Raw genomic sequence first — 22,014 nt, forward strand, 5'->3', positions numbered from 1 at the left:
AAACTTCTTCTTTACTGGCGTAGACACCGCTTACGCGATTATAGCCAATGAAAGACTAAGCCAACATATTTATATTGGTTTGTCAAAACCTATCTTGTATATTGGACCAGAGGCATTGCATCTGGTCACAATAGTTAAACTTTTGCCGGCAAAAGTAGTTGGCAACAACGGTAAAGTTCATTTTGACAAATAAAAATGTAAACAAACCAAAATTACATATCTTTTTGAATGGGTATTGAGTTCAAATTAAGACAAATATGAATATTGGTTTTAATTTTTTCTTGTCAAAAGAACAAAATAAAGATATTGTAATATACAAAGATATGCATATCGTCACCTGAAATGCAAAATAACGTATCATCAAAAAATTCAAAATTGGGTGTCTTATTGATTATGATTCACTACTTCAAATTGTATACATAATATTACATACATATGTCCAACATTTTCAGTTTCTGTGCTCAGATATAAACCAGTTTTAATCAATTTTAAATTTTTTTTTCACTCATGTTCCATTTTATTCCGTGTTTCATTCTTGCCACTGTAAATTTCCGAAAATGTTGTTACGTTATTTTGCATTTCAGGTGACGATATAAACATGTCATTTTCAGATTTAAGTATTCAAACGAATCTTTTTTCTCAGTCAATCAGCTAAATAGAATATCAGCTGACTGCTCACACTCATTCCCTTTGCAAAGGTTACGGTCAAAATTACGAAAAGCGCATTAATTCGCTAAATGAAAACGCAATAAGCATTAAATAGCATTCGAGTAAATATAGTATGATGGGATATTTTTCACTGGTTAAAGATACTCGCTTTCAGTGAAAGCATCGATAACCTTTAATTTATAAAATGTTTGAACCAAATCTTACGTGAGAATACTACATTTTAACCACCACTCAGAAGACCTGCCATTTGTGAAGATTTTCCAGTTACATAGGTTTTTACAAGGAACGCCCTTTCGTAGCTCCAGTAAACATCACAAGCTGACAACTTCTACACACTAGCTACATAAATTCTTCTTGATAAGATCATTAGCAGCCGTTCACGAAGACTGGCAGTATTTTTTTCAGCTGCCTATTATCTTTATGCAAAATGCAGGGGCCTAGGTACATCGATGATTAGTTTCAAAGAAACGAAAAAATGTGTTTTTAAATAAAAGCTATGCAGAACTAAATTGATCTGTGCCAAATAAAATACGATTGAGGTTCACTCTATCCTGATAACTCCGAGTCCATTGTCTTCTTAACCTTGATCACACTGACCCTATATAGTTTCTTAACTTATGTTTACTCATACCAGACATATGCACTGTACAGTACACATCAAATTTTTATTTAAATTTCTCACTTTCAACGCTTCCATTTGCCACCCATAAGCTGTCTAATAAATAAAAAGCGGTTCACTCACCTAAGCAAACATGTAAATGCAGCCGAACTGCATTTGACACCTTGAATTATTGCCATAAGTGCCCCAATTACTATACAAACTAAAACAAAAAACGTTTCAGAAGAGGCAGAGTAATGTTTAAAAATCCCATAAATTACAAAAGGATAACGGTGTTCGCTAAAAGCTTTGCAAAATCAAAATCGAAAAAATCCTAAACGCACAAAAAATGTAAATTTGCGTAAAAAATTCTATGTATGTATAGGTGTAACCGTTCTGCCTGATTTTTATTGCGGTTTCATTTACACATTGGAGCTGTGGCACTGCGGGATAGCTGTCTGGCAGAAGTTTGTTAGCCAATGTGGTATACCACTGCACCGGAATCAGAAAATTTAAATTTTTCCGCAATAGAATTAGTGAGTGAAATCACCCAGAGCTATATTGTACCGAAAGTCGTTTAATGAATAAAACATTTCACGGAATAACAACGCAAATTCTTATGGTAGGTAATTAAGAGGCAGCACAAGAATAGATCACTGCTTGTTCCGTAAAAGCCAACTTAGAGTTAACATAGTTGTATACATATCTGCACTGCAACTATAAATATATATAAAAGCTGATTGATTTTTACTTAAATGGTAATGTTATAAAAACAATTTATTTTCAAATTTTCTCTTTTACGACACTAAAATTACTGTTGTATGTTGAATCTACTCCTGGATAATCATTTTCCGTTGAAGCGCTCCGCTGAAGAAGTGCCAATGGGGAGCTTTCAGAGAGCGGTACAGCCTTCTTGCACCTTTTGGATGAACGTTACCTCGGCGATGAAGTAATTCAAAGCCTACACGTCCCCTGGTCTTGATGGCATCATAGCGGTGCCGTTATTATCATTTATATACGTACGTAAACGATTATATACTATATATGTAATATGCCTCTCGAAAAACAAATCGGTTTAATTATGAAGTTATATAAGGATGACAAAATGATTTAAAATCTTTCTTGAGGCGAGGATGAGGTCAAGAACTTACTCCCTGCTGTCAGTTTAAATATTCTTGGCAAATGTTGTATAAGGATGTATTGAATAAAATTTTCGGCTACACCCAATTCTTCCTTACTTGTTTAATACAAAGTTTTGTCAATCAAAATCAAAGGTACTTATTAACTTTCTTAGTATTGTAGCAATATCTTCCCAATGAGTTGGTAAACCTTCTTAATTGGATGTTAGCATCGAAAAACCACGGGGGCTTAAAAAAATTCGTGGTTTCATGGGCAATAATAATTTATGAATTCAAGAGTCCATCCAATGTAATTAAATGTGTATATACAATTCTATATATATATATTAACACATATGTATATGTATTTTATTCCCTAGTTAAAAGTACTGATCGACACTTTTGCTTTGATCTCGCATGGTATCTCCTTAATGGCTAACGCACCGATGAGAAGTTATTATGAAATAATTTTTAGTAAATATTAGAATAAGAATTTGGTACTTACTTATTTTGTAGCATTGGGATTGTTAGACAGGGTTTACACACAAAAGCTTTACCTGGAAATTCTCGAGTCCATTAATTAAGGTCGGACAATTTTCTGCATTCCTTTTCATACCACACTCCCAAATGCTTGTATGGTAAGATACTTCGGAAACACTCGTGTTTTAAATATTCGTTTGAAACCGATCGAAATTAAAACCATAATTAGAATTTAAAAACTCATTGAAACTTTGAAACGCGTTGCAACGAACAGTTATGAACAAGAACACATAGCGTGTTGACCGACCACATCCGACTCGAACCATTCCTTTTCCTGCGTCGTCCCCTGCCTACAAGACTAATTTGGGCAACAAAAGTTTTCGTGTGCGAACTCAGTTCACGTAAACAATAAGTAAACTTATAAATCGGTTAAGATTACAAATTAAGATCAGTATTGTACAAAGCTCAAAATTATTTCATTGTAATTTTAATCGGCAACGAAAATATTCGCATGCGGGCATGCTATATAAAATAAAAAACCTGCTTCCTGCTCAATTTTTTCTCTTAATACAATAAAAAAAATTATGTTGGAAAGAGAAACTTTCAAACTATGCAGTATACTTACAAGACTACTATCGCGCCAGCCCAAAGACTTATTATAAAAGAAGTCATGTGTTAGATTTACGTTTTAAAGATTAAGTTTTGTATATCCAAAACAAAATTTTAATTATAGAATTTGCAATATAAAGCGGTTCTCACTGGAGTTCAATATTATAATATCAAAAGTTGTATCTAATTTACTTACTGTCCCACTGATATATTGTAAATAAATAAGTTAATAAAAAACAATTAAGGTAGATCTAAGTTCGTGCACAGTTATAAGAAAACACGCTCTCTAAATGTTATTAAGATAACTCGCATATTGGTCGATATATGCGGTATAAAGTCTCACGGTAGTTCGAATATCCCGATAGACCACGCCCTTCATCCAATTTTTACAACGGCTCCTACAAGGCCCTCTCATACCATCTCGTGTTTAAAATAACTGTCTCTGCCCTACTTAGTTATTGATTTATGGGTTTATAATAGTTCCATTAAATGTGGAGAGGAAAGCGTTATCATCCGATTCCATCCATTTATCCACTGTCGGTAGCAGTTTCTATAAGTTTTTCCCCAGAGCAATTTGGTTTTTGTGGTCTCAGTGCTTTAGGAAATATTAAACTTATCAGAGGTGCCACCCACAGGTGCCCCTTGCCATTGCGATCGCCTGTGCTAAGTTAGAGTTTTACATCTTTGTTTATTGCTTAGTTATGGAACTTTTTACGTTCTCGGTTAATGGCGTTTTGTAGGCGTGGCAATGAATGCGTATACCAACGGACGGTGAGACAGACAGTCACTTGCATATCGACTCGTCTCTTCATACTTAATATATACAAGTTTAGTAACCCTATACCTATTTAGATTAGTGTTAGGTAATACATACAACTGTTAGGGGAACAAAACTGATATAATCTGTACCAACATGTTGCAATAAAAACGATAATGGCTGAATCTGGTTTACCAACTATTCAAAATAAAATTATAGATTCTTCGCTACAAATTCTTTCGAAAACGGCTGAGAACACCAACCCATTACTAAATACAACTATCACCCATGCCACGAAAAAAAGAAAAATTCCAAGAATACAATCGGCTATTTCGAGATGCTTAAGTTTCGCTGCAGAAAATAATATTTTACGTAACGCAACACGCAAATTCACCACTCGACATCCTCCCTGTCTGTTCAATGATAAAATACTACGGAATAAGCTTATGTTTTTGTCCAAGCAAAACACACCAAACGAAGTCTTTCAACAAACCTTTGCCGAACTGGAATCTAATTACACAAATAATGGCTGGAAGTTATTGTTTACGGATGGCTCCAAGTCCATCGATTCCACTTCGTTAGCAGTTGTCACTGCCACAGGAGAAATTATTTGCAATCGGCTTCTTCCCTCAACAACCGCGATCTGCTATCCTTCATGCAGTTAATTACGCAAAAAAGACTAAAGGAAAGTTCCTCATCTCTACATACGTTTAACATTTCACTACGCGGTCATAAACCCAGCCAGAAATCGTATAATCTACTCGTCAACAGTTCCAACTAGCGCAATGAAGACATATACTCGATTAAGGATTGGACACACTATCATAACACACGCCCACTTACTATCGGGTAAAAGCCCATCCATTTGCCCCCTTTGCGATGACACCGCTTCTATCAAACACTTAATCACACTCTGTCCGATGCTTCACTCAACAGCCCACAACTCTGGCAACATTGATCTCATAAAACTACTAAGTGAACCTTCAGAAAAAAACGTTTTGATTGTATATAGATTCTTAAAAACCAACGATTTGTTAAAATATATTTAAGCAACTTACATCTTTACTAACCCATAGCAAATAGAATTTTTCACCTAGTTATAATTACAAGACGGCTGAAGGCCTCGTAGCCAGTGCTGCGTTTATGTATTTATATAATAAAACTATTTTTGTTATATGAATTATTATATATAAATAAATATTGCAAGAGTATAAAAAGGATCATCTCGTAGTACTTGTAGGAGTTCTAACATAATTATAACTTTCGTGAGCCCTGCGAATTGAGTTTGTTGATGATGGTCTTTTTGATAAATATGTATTTACTTAAAGAGTCCGTGACATCAGAAAGGTCCGTCATACTGCGTTGTATTCTTTCCTCTTTATCCATCGAATTTCTTTATCGGTTATAAAATAAAATATTTAATGCAGAAGCAAAATTTCTTGCTTATCGTTTTTTCTCCTCTTCGACAAGAATGTTATTATTAATATCATCCCAAAATGTTTGTGTAATGCTGCTGAAACCCATGCTAGTAATTAACCCGCTTCACATACAATTTACCTAAGCGGCTTAAAGCACTTTAAGCCCCTTTAGTAAGTCGCTCAAGCACAGAACTGATGCATATTTGCGTGCCAAGCCAATAAAGACCACCAAAACTTCAAGTGACATCTTTTTTGTAAATACGATATACTCATATACTATACATACACACTCGCACACTAGCATGCACTGAAAGTCAAAATTTATGCGCGAAACTTTACATTAAACTCGGCAAACAATCTGTGCATGCTGCGTTAAAAAGCGCAGGAAAAAACAACAATTCGTAATAAAGGCAGGCATAAAGGAAAAAGGCGAAAACAAGCACTGAATAAAGAGCGAAAAACGCACTGTGAAAATGCAAATGAAAGCCATAGGGGTGCCAAAAGAAAATAAATATTTTACTTTGTGTCATACAAGCTGGGGGTGATATGCTCAAATGGATGGGGGCAAGTAAACATACGAGCGCCACTTACATGCAACAAATATTCCTACTTGTTAGCATTGTTGTTGTAGGTTTGTATGTATATATTTTGTTTGTAAGTGTGCATATGTACAGCATATATCCTGATAAGTGTTGACGTATACATATGTATGCATGTGTGTTCGTGGCTGTGTGTGTTGGTGAGTGCCAGCGTTTGTAATAAGTTGAAGTTTTAATTACATTATGAAACAGACACCCGCATATTTTTGTGGCAAATTAACAATGACATTTTGCGCTGCTGAGATAGAAGCTCCAAGTGGCAGCTACTCTGCATGTGGGGTAGCTTGGCAAGGCGATGGTCTCATACTTATGAGCCTAACTATGTTTGCATATAAACAGTTACTTAACGTATTTAAATACACAGGAAGGAAAATGTAGGCAACCCAAAATACATATGCGCTATACATATACATACATATGTATATCTGGTCCGATCTACCCAGCAAGTTGTCACAATAAATAATAATCACTTTTAATGTGTTAGCTAAAAATGTGTTTATGGTTTTTTATAAATTCTCAAGCGAAAACAGACACCATGACCAACCGATTGGTAAACACGATCAACACATTTCGGTTGTGGTAGCTTAATCCTTCATTTATATTAACAGTTACCGTTACCGTGTTTTTTTGGTGAATTGTTATTAAGTAAATAGAAGTTAGATTAGATAAACCTGTGTATGGTGAGAATCAGCTGGATGTCGCCGATAATATGATCTTATGATCGCTGAATAAAGAATAAGCCGAATGAACCCCGTGAATAAGAAAAACAAGGCCTGAGTATGAAACCGTACTTAGTCCCCAGTTTAGTGCCATCTGTACTTCACTAGTTGCTGGTTTGAAATTTAAATATATGCATAATGCGTAAAGGGTTTGACGGTGAAGACCCCACAAAGTAAGAACATAGAGATTGAAAACTTATACCATGTTCAGACCGAAAATTTAAAAGATTAGATTACATTTAAGCATTTCATAACCCAACAGGGTTATTACTGCCGTTAAAAAGATTAAAAACAGCTGTTTTTGCCATTCAAGAATTTACATCGCTCAATATTTATCACAAGAAAACATTTGGGGTACTCACAACCCGTCGTAAAGCATAGTAAAATCGTAAAATTATAAATTTTTACACTTGTCATATAGTATTTTGTAATAAAAGCCGTATTCTTTTAAATATTTTCCATATAATGGAAATAATGGACGCTTTTTTTCATTTGGGAAGTCGATTTTCAGCCGAAATTAGATTCATTGCTGTGATAAAAATTTGTTTGTTTACATTTTTTCCTTTTTGTAGTGTCTAAATCAGTTGTGATAATGTAATAGATTTCCAATGCAGCGAAGTAGATGGCGCAAAATCAGAGTCGCACAGAGAGGCTTAGCGTGGATCAGTTTCAAATCACTCCGATTAAGTGATTTTGAACTGTCATTTTTGTATGGCGAAATCTTGATAAATTTATAAGATTAGTGGGATAAACCACTCAACAGCCGAAATCGTGTGATTAAGTGTCGGTCTGAACATAGTATTAGACACTGACATTTTGATACAAAATATTTGCTACTGGGTGATTTACGGAACTACCTTTTTCAAGAGGAACTTCACTAGGCAACAATGATTGTAGAAACTCGCTCTGTCTCAAATAAACTAAAAAACGGAATCAGAATCTAAGGAAGCACTAAGTTCGGGTTTAACCAAACAAGGGATAACTATTAAAATAGTCTATCTAAATTTAATTAATATAACTTATATTTTTGGCTTTGGGATTGAGATAATGATGACCACTTAAACACCCTATTTGTGTAATGTCGATGTCTTAATTTGTTAAATTGTGATGTAAGGGAATAAAGGTAGTTGTGATTCGATTGTGCCAAATCAATGTGGCATAGAAAATTCAGGCTAATATTGTGTTTGCACAAAAAGGACCCAGAGGGCATGACACTTTGCGTAAATAAATTGTTGAAATTGAATCACAACTTTTCAAGCCTGTACCCTAGCCCCCACACACCTAATATAATGTAAGAACATCTGTATTCCGGTTGGCTTTATACCACATACATATGTATATCTTAGCAAAAATAAGCAAAATTGTTAAGCATTCACGGTTTCTTTGAATAGTACATGTTGAAATCTTGTTTTCTAATCTAAAGTGTACTTACTGATTAATGCTTGCCATATAAGCATATGCTAATTTTTTTTTATTAACTACAGAACATCGAACCCCTATTAGAAGATAAATTATAACAGAAGGAGGAAATCGAAAATTTAGTTACATATTTGAATTTAAGTTTATTGTTTAATTAATTTCGATAATTCAGTAGGTAAAAAGATTAGTAGTTAACGGAAGCTTGCTCGATGTAAATTGCTCAACATTAACCGTTTCCAGCAATTTTGAGTTGGACGTATCATCATTTGCGCAAATGATATAGACTCATCTATTTCTATCTCAAGCCAGTGTACACCCGCCTTAACATTTCCGTATACTCCATTTAAATGACTAATAAATAAAAGGTAGATCATCACAAACGCTGACAAGCAAAATGTGCTTACCTTGCATAGCATCCGCCAAACCACCAGCCACCTTTATATTTATTTGCACAATTATCTGCAGAATCATCATTATCACGATCATAAGTTGAAAACTTCCTTCCCGAATGATACTTTAAGGAATCGCCAGCGCTCCCGTTATAAATACCCAGTTTCTTTAAAGCGTAGCTCTCTGACTCGTCACCAATAATAAACTCTGCATATTTAGCATAGTATTTTCCCCCTTTACGTGTTTTCATTTGAATATACAACTCCTGTTCACAACTATTAGTGAGCGCGTACAATTTCTCCAACCCGATCCAATAGTTACCCCTTAAGTCACCAAATCCCTCTTTATAGTCATCCCAAGTTCTATAAAAATCCACCGAGCCACTTTGGCGCCGTTGAATGACTATCCATCCCCCGAAATCAACGTCCTCTTCGCAAAATACCTCCAAGTCGGTGATATTTATCTTTTCTAACTGAATTTTGTAAATACCACTCCTCCAGCTCTTTGCTGCTGCTTCCATACAACTAGACCATTTGGATGCTCTGAAATAAACACTTATGAGAATTTTTCCATAACACATTAATCATTTGTACTGATTCGAGGCTAACTGCTTATCGATGTTCGATGGGAAGCTGAGAATTTTTATGAATTTTGCAACGATATCTATTTGCACATCACAGTTGCCATCGCAAATCTTATTCGTATCCTTACTTTGACTGAAGGAAAATCTTATTTGAAAACTTAAAATATAATACAGCGACATAATGAAAACAAAGCGAAACATTTTTCTGCTAAGTGCACGAACACTTCGGTTGCCGAATTAAAACTGGCACTAAATTATTTTTACTTTTCGGTAAAACTGATCTTTATTTCCAATTTATAAGTGTACTTATTGTTTACTTTATGCTGAGGTATCAAATTCTTATTCAAATATTTACTTAAAAATACTCCTTAGCACTGCGTTGGCCACCGATGAGGTGCGAATGTGAGATCAAAGAAAAAGTGTCGATCAGCACTTTTAACTAGGAGATGAATAGACAAATACATATGTGCTATGATTGCTTTTATTGCATTTTACAGCGCATTAGGTGTCCATTCCTATTTACAGTTATCGTAATACTGTTAAGGCCGTCGTTAAGTTGTGTAGAAGAACAAGTAAGGAACAGCTAAGTTCGGGTATAACCGATCATTTCATACTCTTTCAACTTGCAAGGATTAAAGCCAAGGAAATACCTTCGGGTACATAAGGTCTGTTAGTTATATGGGGTCTAGGGCGAGTTTTCACCCAATTTTATTCAATATACGCACAAATATTCACCGTTGTAATAGAAGCACGCTTTCTCCTTTTTATTAAGATAACTTACATATTGGCCAATATTTTCGGTATAAAGTCACCGAAAATCTACATATATATTAGGTATATGGGGGCTAAGGAAAGTAATGACAAGTACTTAATTCTTGATTTGTATACTGTAAAGTGAAAATTTAAAGTAAATTTTAAATTTGTGTTTATGGGAAGTAGGCGTGAGTGTAGTACGATTTCGCCCATTGTACTCAACGTACAAAATTTGATTGCAATTGGTCGGCGATGGTGACTTTGGCTTCTTTAAAGCTGCCTCATACCATCTCGGGGCTAAAATTTAATGGCAAACCTGTATTAAGTTAATGAATTATCGCGGTCGAGCAGTTTTAACAGTACCATTATAAAGGGATTCAGCGGGGTTATAATGCGATTTCATCCATTTTCAGAATCTAACTCGATTGCTTTTTATGATACAAACCTACTATGCAATACGGTGCAGAGTATAACAAGTTCTTTCATTGTTGGATCAAAGACACTAGGCATCAAATGAAAGTATAACTTTCACAGACGTTATTTCAATGCAGTTTTATTAAAATAAACAACTAATAATTCATACATTAATATTACATTTACATAGGTATTTAAGTAAAAAATTGTGAATTAAAAAAAGTTCTTTCCAGAATAGAAAGGAAAAAATTTTGTTCCATTTTAAAAAAAGGACTCTTAAATAAAAGTGGTCAAATGAAAGTATAGAGTTTGAAAAAAATACCAAACGTTTGGTTTAAAAGTAATTTTAGTAATTAATATTGCCTTTTTTATTCTGAATTACTGCAGGAAGACGTTTTGGCATGCCTCGAACCAAATTTTCTAATATTTTCATTGGAATAATGTCAAGTTGACGCTTCGTCTGTAAGAAAAATTATTCCAAGTTTTTTTGGTATTTTTGAATCAAAAATTAAACACAAATGCTTAAACGGATTTAAACCCGGTGACTGAGCTGGCTGGCCAGTTTTTCTTTAAGCCTTCTTCAAAAAAGCGAGTAGTCAGGCGAGATGTGCGTTGTGGGTCGTTATCTAATTGGAAGATAAACGACCCAGTTCACTTTTTCCGCATTTATTTTCAAATTTTCGCTAAGAATGTCAACATATGAAGCAACCGTCATTCGTCCATCGATTTTAAGTACACTACCTACACCAAATTATGAGAAACAGCCCCAAACCATGAGAGAACATTCTCCATGCTTCACAGATGATTGTATGCATTGTGGTTTAAAGCGATCTGAAGGTTTACACCAAACTCCCTTAGGTGTCTTTTAACTCCTTAGCTCGAAATTGAAATAATTGGACCAAATTACTTTATCTCAAAATGTGGTTGGTATATTTGGATATTGTTTTGCAAACTCTAGTCCTTTTTTCCTACTCGAAATGGAAAACTTAGGTCATTTGTTTGTGATATAGTTTTTAAAACCAGATGTTTGTAATTTTCTTTCCATTGTACCAATGGAAACATCCAAACCAAAACTTTCAATCAACTCCCGTGATAAAATTTTAGGGTTTTCAGGAGCTTTTCTCGTACAAGTCGCTCAGCGTGTATAGAAATTTTGGACTTTGTACCTCCACCGTATTGAGTCTTGCTTCTTCTCTTGGAGTATTCAAAAATCTTACTTCTTCCCTCTCTGATCGAAATGGAATATTTTTTCTTAAATGTTTTATACGTTTCACCCCTCTTCCCATCTTCTACAATTAAGATCCGATTCTCTTCAATTTTTTTATATTTTTTACTAAGAACAGAACAAAAAAATTATCGCCATAACAGAAATTTCCTTAATAAATACAAATATATTAAATATTAAATAAGTAAAATTCAGTTTTACCTTGAAAAAAAAAATGAACCAAAACTAAAATTATACTTTCATTTGACTCGCACTCATAGGCTCATATTCATCATCATATTCTTAAGCGAAAATATAGGAAGTAAATGAATAATCTGAGGTTGCCAGTATATATTACATTTATCATTTCATTTGATGCCTACATATTTATGCATGATGCTATCCAGCAGCATGAGTATGAAATATACAGGCATATTATGAAAGGTGATCCATTTTGTCGTTCCCTACTTTTCAAAGAAACTTCAAGTTTAACACAGAATGTTTATTACCGTTCGAAAGAACATTCTTTGGCATTTATTTTTTGAAGATTATCAAGATTATCTCTCTCAAAGTTTCGCCGCAGCTACGTCTCAAGGCCTTAATAAAAGCGGGATTGTCCGCATAGACTTTAGACTTCACATATTCCCATAGGAAAAAGCCTAACGGTGTGTTCCCACACGATCTTGGTGGGCAATCGACCGACCCAAAATGTTAAATTGTCTGCTCACCGAAGTGTTCTCTCAATAAATCTATTGGTTAATGCAACGTTTGGGAAGTGGCGCTGTCTTGTTTAAACCAAATATAGATCGATGATTTCACCGGCCCACAAATCACACCAAACCGTTTTTTTTTAGATGAAATAACAACTTTTGAATCTCTTTGTTTCAAATGCGGTAATTTTGTATGCTTATGGAATCGAGTTTCCTCGGTCTTCATGTACACTCTCAGCTATGGCTGTTATATTTTGGTCACTTCGTACTGGACGTGGACTTTTAAGTCGAATATTATCCAATAATGAATGCCGGATCATAAGATGGGTTATGATTGTGCGCATATTACGCTCAGTAGGCCATTTATGTTGACCATAAGTTGAACGAAGAGCGCGAAACACATTCCATCCAGAAGTGAGTTTTTGTAATAAAGCTGAACGATTTGTAAACCTTCTTTAAGTGTAAGTCTAACCATGAGGAAACCCCAAATAATACTGAATAAAAATAGCATGACAGCTTATCAAGATTCACACGTGATCTGTAAATAAATATATATCGAGTTAACAACAGCGCGCCAGTCGTTTCTTCTTTTCCCCAAGGTGATGCCAATGGGAGATTCCAACCGAAGCTAGGTTTTTCTTCACCTGGTCTTTCCACCGGAGTGGAAGTCTTCCTCTTCCTCTGCTTTCCGCGTTGATTACTGCGTCGAATACTTTCAGAGCTGGAGTATTTTCATCCGTTCGGACAACATGACCAAGACAGCGCAGCCGCTGCCTTTTTATTCGCTGAACAATATTGCAGCTTTACGTAGAATTTCCGAACATTACCCTTCTCTGCACTCACGCATTTCGGTCTCTCTTTTTCTGTCTGTAAATGTGTCTCGCTTCCCACTTTAACTCTCGGTATCTATCCCATCCCGCACGTGTTGTGTTCGATCGTAACATTGCGAGGTAGGCAGTCTGTTTTCTCTCCGCTGCGACACGGCACTCCTCGTCGTACCAGCTGTTCTTTTGCATTTTCCGAAAACCAATGGTTTCGATTGCAGCTGTACGTACGGAGTTCGAAATGCCGTTCCACAGTTACTTTATACCGAGTTCGTTCGGCTGTCTGTTGTGATTGCAGCTTCAGATGTTGAACCATCTTTGTGTTTATTGACGTGCGTTTTTTACTGCACAGACGCGGGTGCGAATATTGACTGCAACAAAATAGTGGTCCGACTCGATGTTAAAACCTCGAAGCGTACACACGTTAGACGTGTTTTCTGTCTATCACAACATGATCTATCTGGTTGAAAGCTTTTCGATCCGGAGACAGCAAGGTAGCTTGGTGAATTTTTCTATGCTGGAATCTAGTACTACAAATAACAATATTTTGGGCCCCGGCGAAGTCGATCAGACTCAGCCCATTTGGGGATATTTCCTCAGGTAGCCGGAATTTCCTGACCGATGTGCCAAAGATACCTTCTTTGCCCACCCTGGCGTTGAAGTCGCCAAGCACGATCTTGACGTTATCCTTAATGCGTTTGCCATGGTCGTCATCAAAAAGGGGGTTCTCTTCCGAGGATATTTATTGCTTTTAATGAGGGGCGTTTTTTACGTGGTGGGTCCCAAACACAGCGCACAGCCCTGACGAGGAATTTTTCGCCTTCTCGCTTTAGCTCTCTTTCAAACGGATGTTCGTTGGCTACCCGGAGAAAGTAGTGAACTGCTTGTATACGAACCAGCCATTTGTATGACACATGACACATCCATCCTCAATTTATTAAAACGCAATAAATCCAGAGCTTGTATATTTTAAATCAACCAAAAACCACCCCCTTATTATGATGACCTTTGTGGGAGCGGGAGTAAAAATTTAACGAAGGGCGTGGCACCGCCCAATTTTAAGTGAAGCGGCGTATCCTGAGACCCGCCAAAGCTCTCTTAAGTGAACGAATTCTACACATGACATTTGAAACTTTCATTTCCAGCTTAATAATAAAGTAATATATCAGGATAAAACACTATTGACAAAAAAACGAACCAAAATAAATCAATAACCAGCTTATAGTTGACTTTTTACCGAAAATATCGATCAATATGTGAGATGTATAATTGAAATTCAGAGAGAATCCTTTTCTGATAGTAGTATGTCTGTGTGGGTTGAATCGGGTCAATACTTCGCTTAGCCATGGGGGCCCTATATTAAGATTTTAGAACTCCTGGGTGATTTTATACCGCATACAACAGCCAATATGTTAGTTATCTTAATAAAATTAAGAAAAAATTTTTATCTTGTAACGATGCAAATTTGTGCTAAGAATCAATAAAAATGGTTGAAAACTCTTCCTAGACCCCGTGTAACTAACAAACCCCTTTGCGCTATCTAGAAATTGTCTTCTTAGCATAAGAAGGATGGCAAGACAGCCTCTTTCCAACAATAGGTCAGTATATCAATAGCTTCCGTTAACTTAGGATTAACAAGAGGAGGATTTGCCATATTAGCTACACTGCATCGTCGGCATCGCTGTATCAATCAAAATCTTACATAAATTTTATATCTTCGAATAAAAAATATCTTCGTCATTAATTTCCAACTTTTTTCTCATAAGTCTAATCCGTCTTGTTGTATCGATTGGAAACAAAAACTCCGACAAAAACACATCGAAAGTATAAGAGTACTAGCATATCTAAGAACTATTGTCTTATCTGTATACGTAATTACATCACACAACGAATAAAAATGAAAAAAATATTTATGATTCAAAAAATTTTTCGGATCTTCCACCATCTGATTACATTAGTGTACTGTACCACTGACTGACTCCCAAATATAAAATTATTTTATTTTTCGCTTAAAACCTACGTCCTATCTATATATGTACTTCTAATATACCTGTAAATATCTTAATTATTCATACCCACTGACATATTTTAGTATAGTGTGTTTTGTTGCAAACGTAGACGAAACCAATTTGGACATTTCTCTAGCCCCACTATTGAAATAATCTTCATTCCTTTATCACACTTAAACCTATAGCGTTCAAATTGATAAATATGAAGCCGTCCGAACAATAGTCAGACCAAGAAACTCGCGGGAATTCCTTTAAATAATGGGAGGAATATTTTCCTCTGCTTTAGCCACAACACATACATATGTACATATGTAATTTATTTCAAGGAAATATGATTTTTAAGCATAGTTTGAGTTGATTTCAAAAATGGATTATGAAGATCTAAATTCTCCAAAGTACGCCGACTGTTTTGCTTGAAAAAGCCTTCTCCCGGCTGCTACAAATCACAAGACCATCTGATTCAGCTGCATTTGCACTTTGCCTTTTCTTGCTCTCAATGGCTTAATAAAAATCCAAATTGACATTTTTCCTTAGTTTATAATTGAACTATGTAGACAGTTTTGTAAGTTTCCGTAACTAATATAAAACTTGTATATTTCTGAGTGAAGTCTAACAATTGAGAATTTGTGAGAAAGCAACGCGTAAAAATTGTCAGTCACTTCTTTTGAAAAGCTGTGAAATATAATAATATCATGTCCTCAGGATAATTGAGCCACATGCCACAAACATACAAATAACTTATGCTTAGCAAGTTGAGATGCAGTTACGTATAGTCAGATGCACGTCAGAAAATTTTAAATATTGATTTACTCACGAGATAACAGAACTTTCCACTAACTGACAAGTTTGTAAACGCTTGCTTATTGGGTATATACTATATCGTACTATTCCACTTGATTAATAATAACTTCCGTAGTACGATCCACACTTGCGGATGAGAATGTTCAATTAATTATTAAACAAGACGGAATTTTAATGCATAAAAAATTGATTGCACCCCAAGGCTAAGCACTTCAATACAAACTCGCCGTATTGGTTCATGGGCGCTGAACGCTCGTCGCAGGCGAACATCAAACAAAAGTTTAAGTAAAGAGACGATAAAAGCGCAGTAGTTACCAGCATTTTTGCGCAAAGTAAAGAAATAGAAGGAAATCGGGGGAAGCCACGGTACGAGGGCACTTAAATTCTTACTCTGGGCACTTCTTCCACCGCCAGCTCAATGGCAACAGCCATGCATTTTCAGTTATTTCGTCAATGGCAGACAACAGCACTCTCCATACATAAATACATACATGCATACATACAACTCCAATACACTTATGCATACATAGTTACATGCCCCCACACGTCGTGCGGCTACAACCATGGCTTCATCATCGTTAGCTAATGCAGATATGGTAGATGACTTCTCACATAATTTTTTATTGCAACGCGGTTGCATGCTTTCATCCATCCGCCAGCATCCATCCATTCGCTTAGTATCTAATAAGCCATCAATACAAATCGGTTTATGACTTGCGGCCATAATTTCAAGATATTTTTTATCGTATCTAGTTTCCCTCTGCCATGCAACCATTTTGTATGTGTGTTTCTGTTTTCTCCCTCTGACCTTGGTCGGCGTTTGTTTGCGGCTTGCAATTTAGTTGAATGCTTCAATCAAATCATGCCGTAAACGATGAAACGAATTTCTAAAGCGTACTCGCGGAATTGCAGTGAGGTAGACTGTATGTGAAATATGCTACGCTCTCGTATTTACTTTTAAAATAGCCAGGAGATAAAATTCAAAGATATATATGAGTTTAAGTATTTGCTGTGTGGAAAACGTATATACATATGTATATTCGTGAGTCTTAAAATGATTGAGCTCCAATTTTGGCACAACAAAGACACTGCCTCTGATAACGTTGCCACTTATTTAGCGTCTTTGATTAGGGCAAGTAAGGTATAGAGGATTGAGCTGTTCAAGAATCAAGCTTAAAAATAATTAGGAATTCGGGTGCTAGGGTAGTTGATGAACCAAACAACAGTGTCAAAAAAGGTAAACGTCCATTTCATTTTAATAAGATATTTTACATATAAACCTATATACTTGTATATGGTATAAAGCCCAAATATATTCCGATTTAAGCCATTTTTGGTTTAGAATTGCACCACTACGTTTTACTTTGCATTATTTTTGCAAAATTTTATTCGACACATTTAGTGATACTATTGTAAGTTGAAAAAATCTGACGGAATTTAAAATGTTGTCATACGGGAAGACCATATTCGTCTGCCTGTCTGTATATACGCAAACTATTCCTTCACTTTTTAAGGTATCAATCTGAAATTCTACACACGTTGTTTTCTCTACTGTTTATTTGTCGGAAACGCCGATAACGGATTAATACATGATATAGCTACCATACAAACTAAACGACCGAATTGAAGTGCTTGCATGGAAAACTCATTCATTTGATAAGATATCTTCACGAAATTTGGTAAGGGTTATTGCCTAAAGCATTGATACCATATCCGGAGGAAGTGCTCAGATGGGACAACTATAGCACGTAGCTCCCATACAAACTGAACAATTGGAGACAAGTTTTGAGCAACCGAAGTTTACGTTTTTTCTTGTTCAATCTGTATTATAAAGATTTAATGAAAATATGGAGTGATATGTGAAAGTTCACACAAGTGAGGAAAGTTTTCTAATCGCCATTACATATGGCTCAAGCAGCTCACGACTTCCGGCCATAAACCAAGTATCCTCTGGGTAGCCAAAGAATATCCGTTTGAAGCGAGCTAAAGTGAGAAGACGAACCATCCCTCGCCAGGGTTGTGCGCTGGGTGTGGGAGCCATCACAAACATCCCAAATTAAATGCAATAAACAGCCTCGAAAGAGAAACCCCCTTTTGCTGCTACTTCGGACTGAGTAGGCAATTGAGAAATAAAGTCCTCTCTCGACGAACAAAAACCAAACTCTATAAGTCACTCAATATTCCCGACCTGCTATATGATGCAGAAGCATGGACGACGACAACATCTGATGAGTCGATAGATAGTGTAGGCATTCTCAACATAGTTAGAGAAATATTTATAGATTTTATTATTAAACTGTAAAGCAAAGAGTAATACGCTTAATATTTAAAATTTAGAAAATTCACTTGAAAGTAGACCAACAATGCAATTTTAATGCTTTACTTTGAGTTGTAGCAAAAAACAGTTAGGTAAACTTCATTATTTTAATGAAATTTTTGAGAAAAAAGTAAACGCATTCTTGCCATGCTGGGAAGAATATAATATGCATATGGTATAAACCGTGTTCTTGAAAGCTAACTTCTATTTCGTTCATCTTCTCATCTTCTCATCGAACAATATACGTATTACCTCAACCAAACCTTAAAAGCTAAGAATTCTAACTGCGTCCTTTCTTAAATTTGTTAAAACAAGTAACATTTGCTTTCTGTTATACACCACCTAATTAGCCGTTATGATATAGACTGTTCTGCATGAGCGGAAATATGACGCTCGGATCCGAAGTTTTGATCGCTGACTCAAATTTACTGACCTATCGATCCTTCTTTCAAAGGCATACTTCAAGATCGCCTTTCTGCTATATTATTCTGTCGATGGTGTAATATTACAGGTCAAAGCTCATTAATGCAAGGCGTTCAAGGTGTACGGACGTGTTTTTTTAATTCGCTCCATATATTCAGATTGTGCAAAAAGTAACCAATCAATAATTATAAAATAAAAACAAACAATCAAATCATTGCTTACAAGTTATTATTTATAAACATAAACAAATAGTGCATGAAATAAATTGATAAAAACAAAACAAAAAAACAAATAAAAGCAATAATGAGTGCTTCGCAGCATCACCAGCAATGCCGTAGGTATTCCTTAAAAAACAAAACCTGGCAAAAAAAATGTAACGGCGAAAACCAACATAAATTGGAACTTATTAGATTTCTGGATGAAAATAATATTGATGTAATGCTTTTGTCAGAAACTCATCTTACGAACAAAAACAATTTGTTTATACCGGGATTTAGAACATATGATACAAATCACCCAGATGGAAAGGCGCATGGAGGAACAGCAGTGTTGGTTAGAAAACGGTTAAATCACCACGCATTAGAATCTTATGCCACAGCGCAATTACAAGCTACAACAATAACTATAAAAAATCGCTGCGGGGACTTAAACCTGACGGCCACATACTGCCCACCTCGGTTTAAAATTACAGACATCCAATTCAAATACTTTCTTGGAACACTTGGTCTTAGATTTCTAGCAGGTGGAGATTACAATGCAAAACACACGTATTGGGGCTCACGACTAATTAATCCGAAAGGACGACAGCTGTATCACACTATTATAAATAGGCACAATCACCTTGACATAATATCTCCGGGTAAGCCGACTTATTGGCCTAGTGATCGTAAAAAAATACCAGACTTAATTGATTTTGCTTTAATCAAAAATATTGATAAATGGAACATAACAGCTGATACATGTACTGATCTATTTTCTCATCACTCTCCTGTACTAATAAAACTATGTGAACAACCCATATTCGTTGACTCAAAAGTGGGTCTACCACCTTATAAAACGAATTGGCTACAATATAAAAAATACGTGAGCAGCCACATTAATGTTGAGTACAAAATATATACAGGAAGAGATATTGACGAAAGCATAAGAGAACTCAATGATATAATAGCTAGCGCAGCTGTCCTAGCAACACCAAACAAAAACTACGTATAAGCCGCTTGGTCCCAAAAAATCACTAACAGAGAAATAGAAAAGCTTGTAAATGAAACAAGAAAAAACTGTTACTTCGGCTGCACCGAAGCTAACATACCCTTCACAAGTGCATTGCTTTTAGTAACTATGTGTCGAGTTTGTATGGAAGCTATATGATAATCCGGTCTGAACAATCGGAATCGGAATCGGAGATTATGTTATTACCTTAAGCAGTAATTCATGTCAAATTTTGTTTCGTATCGTGAAGATACCACGTCAAATGCGAAAGTTTTCCATACAAGCCCTTGATCTCGATCGTTCATTTTGTATGGTAGCTATATGCTATAGTAAGCCGATGTGAACATTTTCTTCCGAGATTACATTGTTGTCCTAGAAAATAACATGTGCCAACTTTTATGAAGATATATTGTCAAATGTGAAAGTTTTCTATACAAGCCCTTGATTCCGATCGTTCAGTTGGTATGGCAGCTACATGTTATAGTGGTCCGATATCGGCAGTTCCGACAAATGAGCAGCTTCTTGAAGAGAAAATGACGTTCGCAAAATTTCAAAAGATATCTTAAAAACTGAGGGACTAGTTCGTATATATACAAACAGACGGACGGACGGACAGACAGACATCCGGATTTCAACTCTACTTGTTACCCTGATCAATTTGGTATATATAACCCTATATCTGACTCTTTTAGTTTTAGGACTTACAAACAACCGTTATGTGAACAAAACTATAATACTCTCCTTAGCGACTTTGTTCCGAGAGTATAAAAAAGATATTGCAAAAGCAAAGCTCATCGTTATGGGTCAAAACTAATTATACCATTCTATTAACTTTCTATAGCTTTTTTAATTATTTTAAAAAACTAAATGGTTATAAAATAGTCGTCTCGCCATGTCTAACGGTTCCCTAAGTTCTTTATTAAGAACTTTATAATATTAAAAAATTTAGGCACAATTTATAGCAAATGAGAGGACTTTTATTACACTCAATTAGAAGACGAAATTCAGTAACTAACCATTAGAAGAATTTACTTGTAATGAACTTGGTTTCATTACTCGACAACTCGTAAGTTGCCCGCCCACCAGACCTAAGTTACGCAAATACTTTTTTGATGGCGAGGCAGTTAAGTGCGAATATTTGTTCTTTGGCAAACAGTTCAGATACACTTTTATTTGTAAGCACTACCACAATTACAACTTTGTTAAAATATTGTGCGCCACTACCGAAGTAACTAGTGTGTGGACTAGAGACGGCTGTCTGAGGCTGTCTATGCAAGTACGCACTTCTGGAGCTGGCTGCTTTAATAACTTTCTTCAAACTGCCAGTGCAAATTTCGTATGAAAATCACTCGCAAAAACAACAAGGCAAATGGGGAAGTGGCACATTTGAGTAAGCAAACATCACACATGCATACATATGGTATGTAATAATATACGTATATATGTACATATATGTAGGTATATACCCTCAAAGAAATGTCTATATAGAAACTCTGCTGATTGACATTAACTTTCTCGATTGTGATACTAATACTTAATCCCTTTAGAGACATTTAGATGCTACCTTGTAAGCTTACAAGGCTTGAGGACACATTTTTGAGAGACTATGATATAAGGGAATATTTATGGGATTTTGTGGTGCTTTGGTATTAGAGACTCTGATGTCAGGGAACAGTTATGGTTTTTATAGTGACGTTGGTATCTGAGGTTCTGATAGTGAGAAAAAACGTATGGAAAAATATATTTATGAATTTTATATTAGAGAGTTTGGTATCACAGCCTCTATTATCTGGGTGCAGGAGTATCATATATCAGAGTCAATGGTTGATTGCAACAAAGACCAAAATGCGAGTACTGCTTCGGAGAAACTTGAACACCAGCCTCGTATAGGGTATTCAAAAATTTATACGTTTTCACATACAATACCGAAAAATTCTCTGCGTGGCTGTAAGATTATGGAAAGCAACAACAAACAGGAAATGAAGTTCGAG

At 35.6% G+C, this 22,014-nt stretch overlaps 2 protein-coding genes across 2 annotated transcripts in view; one reads left to right on the forward strand and one right to left on the reverse strand.

Moving 5' to 3' along the window:
* Positions 1 to 22,014, forward strand: part of LOC126754039 (dual specificity protein kinase splA) — a 588,793-nt gene that overhangs the window by 200,115 nt on the left and 366,664 nt on the right. The gene's annotated exons all lie outside the window — the stretch shown is intronic.
* Positions 8,505 to 9,625, reverse strand: LOC126754051 (angiopoietin-related protein 2-like). The gene is made up of 3 exons (XM_050465919.1): positions 9,370 to 9,625; positions 8,791 to 9,318; positions 8,505 to 8,737 (listed from the first exon to the last, which is right to left on the reverse strand). The coding sequence occupies exons 1-3, from the start codon at positions 9,558 to 9,560 to the stop codon at positions 8,578 to 8,580; spliced, it is 879 nt and encodes a 292-aa protein (XP_050321876.1). The 5' UTR covers positions 9,561 to 9,625; the 3' UTR covers positions 8,505 to 8,577.

This window comes from Bactrocera neohumeralis, chromosome 3, assembly GCF_024586455.1.
Source record: "Bactrocera neohumeralis isolate Rockhampton chromosome 3, APGP_CSIRO_Bneo_wtdbg2-racon-allhic-juicebox.fasta_v2, whole genome shotgun sequence".
NCBI classification, from domain to species: domain Eukaryota; kingdom Metazoa; phylum Arthropoda; class Insecta; order Diptera; family Tephritidae; genus Bactrocera; species Bactrocera neohumeralis.